General features: G+C 40.1%; 1 protein-coding gene across 1 annotated transcript in view; it reads right to left on the bottom strand.

Moving 5' to 3' along the window:
* Positions 1-2,500, bottom strand: part of LOC137995898 (uncharacterized) — a 7,369-nt gene that overhangs the window by 26 nt on the left and 4,843 nt on the right. The window contains exon 3 of the mRNA XM_068841358.1: positions 1-81. This exon is cut by the window's left edge and continues 26 nt beyond it. Coding sequence (XP_068697459.1) covers positions 1-81 — 81 coding nt within the window. The remainder of the gene's footprint in view (positions 82-2,500) is intronic.

Raw genomic sequence — 2,500 nt, 5'->3', positions numbered from 1 at the left:
CTTTTGTAAGTGTGATTTCCTTGGAATGATCAAATGAAATCTTTGGCTTTTTTATTTTACTTAGGGTGCGTTCGATTAACCCTATTCCGGAATAGGAATAACCGGAATAACATCTTCGATCTGTTCGATTGACCCGTATTCCAATTCCGGAATAAGGGGATTATATTCCAAACATTCTGCTCCCACGGGCAGAATGTTTGGAATAATCCAGAATAATGACGTCACACTCGAGGCTGTTTTCGTGCAGCGAAAACAATGGCGGACGCGAAGGACGAAAGTTTCAGCACTTCTGAGGAGGATGTCGAAGCCCTGAAGAAAAAAGGATACTGTTGGACCAGAGACGAGACACTTCTTTTGATATCCTTGTATCAACAAAACCAAGAATTGTTCAAAAACGTCAATTACAAGAAAAAACAAGTTTGGGAATTAATTGCTTCCCGAATGAAGAGTTCATATGGTTGTAATGCCAGAGCCGACCAATGCGAAGGGAAATGGAAAGCCTTAACTCTATCATTTCGAAAATGCGAAGACCACAACAACCAGACAGGTAGCAACAGGAAAGAATGCCCTTTCTACCATGAGCTGTCTGAGGTCTATGGATACAGACCAAATGTAAGACCGTTTGCAACTGCAAGTAGCTCAGGGCTTGGAGACTCCACTCGGCCTCCAAGTAACCCATCGAAGAACTCAGACATGGACAAGGAAAATCATGCGAAAGAACCCGAGTTGTCAACGGGCCGAACAGCAAAGCGTTTGCCTGAGAATTCGGATGAGACAAGCCCTAACAAGAAGACCAAACGTTCAAGTGGACCACGCCAAAACGATTGTCTTGAATGGCTAAAGGATTTTACAGAGAAGAGAGAACGGGAGAACGAAGAGCGAAGTGAAATACTGCAACAACAGCATCGAGAGAAAATGCATTTGCTGTCTGGTCTCTTGGACGTTCTTAAAGACTTGAAAAAGTGAGAAGTCTTCATTGCAAATATTTGACTGCCATCGTTGAGTTGAATCTGCAGTTGGTTGTAAGAAAAATAGTGTTTTGAATATACAGTAATTCATTTCCAAGAAAAATTTCAATTTATTAAGCGAGCGAACAATGTACGTATGAAGATTTGTGCATCTCAAAGAGCACAAGTATTTATAACTTCAGTTTATTTAAAAATATTATACATTGAAATAATTTAAATATTTAGTGCTTTCAGAACAACTAGTTTCATGTGGGTTTTTACAGTTGCCCATGTAATTGAGAGAATTAAAACGTTGTCTAACCAGGTTGATTTTTTACATGACTCTTGTAAAGTATGTTTAGTGTGCTTCATTCTTAGAAGCATGCAGTATTAGTAAGAGTGTAGCTCTTGGAATACTTTAAGGCTAACTGCTGGCAGCCCTTCAATTTTGTCTTCTGTTTTGTGACAAAAGAAAACATCCACCCCAGTCTCAGCTTGTGCCATGACAGGTCCCAAAAATGATCACAGGGAAAATCACCTTAGTTCATGTGGACGAGTGCTTGTTTTGAATGGCTTCAAACTTTGGGAGCAATCAGAGACCTGAAGTTGGTAGGATTACCCTCTGATTAGGCATAAGAAAAGTCATCCAATGTCAGCAGAAACCCATAAGGGTTGAAACGTGTAACGCACGTTCACAGCTTCCGAATATTCAGTGTGAACTGATTGGGTGAATGTTTCAGTGCTAAGTACCATATTTGGAAACCCCTAACTCTTGTTGTTCCAAATATGGTACTTAGCAAATTGAATATTCAGAAGGCTAGCTTGTTTCCCAGCACACAAGGGGCTGTTATACGTTTCAACCCTCCTGGGTTTCTGATGTCAGTCAATCCCATCCTTGGGAAGGGGCATTTAACAAACCATATTTTATTGGCATTGATTATCATCATAGTTGTACGCAATAATTATTTGCTATTGGTCATTGTGTGCCATCTGCAGCTGGTAACTTTGATTACAGCTTACTACCAGCATTAACTCCCTCAAGGAGTGTCTTGCAGGGGGGAAATGGCTCATCTACAGAAGCTGTATAACTAGAATGCAATGTACTGTAGTCCCTGGCAATTTGAGACCTACATATATGTTCACCTGCTTTCTGTGTAGGAAAGGGATAATCAGTCCTCTCTCAGAATGCTGATATCATTCCTTGATCATGGATGACTGTGACTCTGGTGGCATTTCAGTCCTAACTTAATCTCCTGCTTTTTAGAGTTCATCTTATTTTTTCTACTAAAAATGTTGTTTATTTTAGGGCTGTCAGGGCAAATGCACTCTTTAAGTCTTCCTTTCTTGTGAAAGTCAGGGGAAAGTTAGGTAATTTTTATTGAAGATTCCTATAGTTTTAATTAGGACTGATTTCGTTCTGTAGGATGAACCCCTCCTGTGTTAGTGAAAAGGTGGCAAAGTTGATATGCTTGATTGGCGATAACCCAGGACATTCTTCATTTTGTCTTTGTGACTCTGAGCAACATGATGTCTGTGAATTACTAGCCTGTTCC

The sequence above is a fragment of the Montipora foliosa genome, chromosome 3 (assembly GCF_036669935.1).
Source record: "Montipora foliosa isolate CH-2021 chromosome 3, ASM3666993v2, whole genome shotgun sequence".
NCBI classification, from domain to species: Eukaryota; Metazoa; Cnidaria; class Anthozoa; order Scleractinia; family Acroporidae; genus Montipora; species Montipora foliosa.
This window is presented reverse-complemented; position numbering and strand designations above follow the sequence as displayed.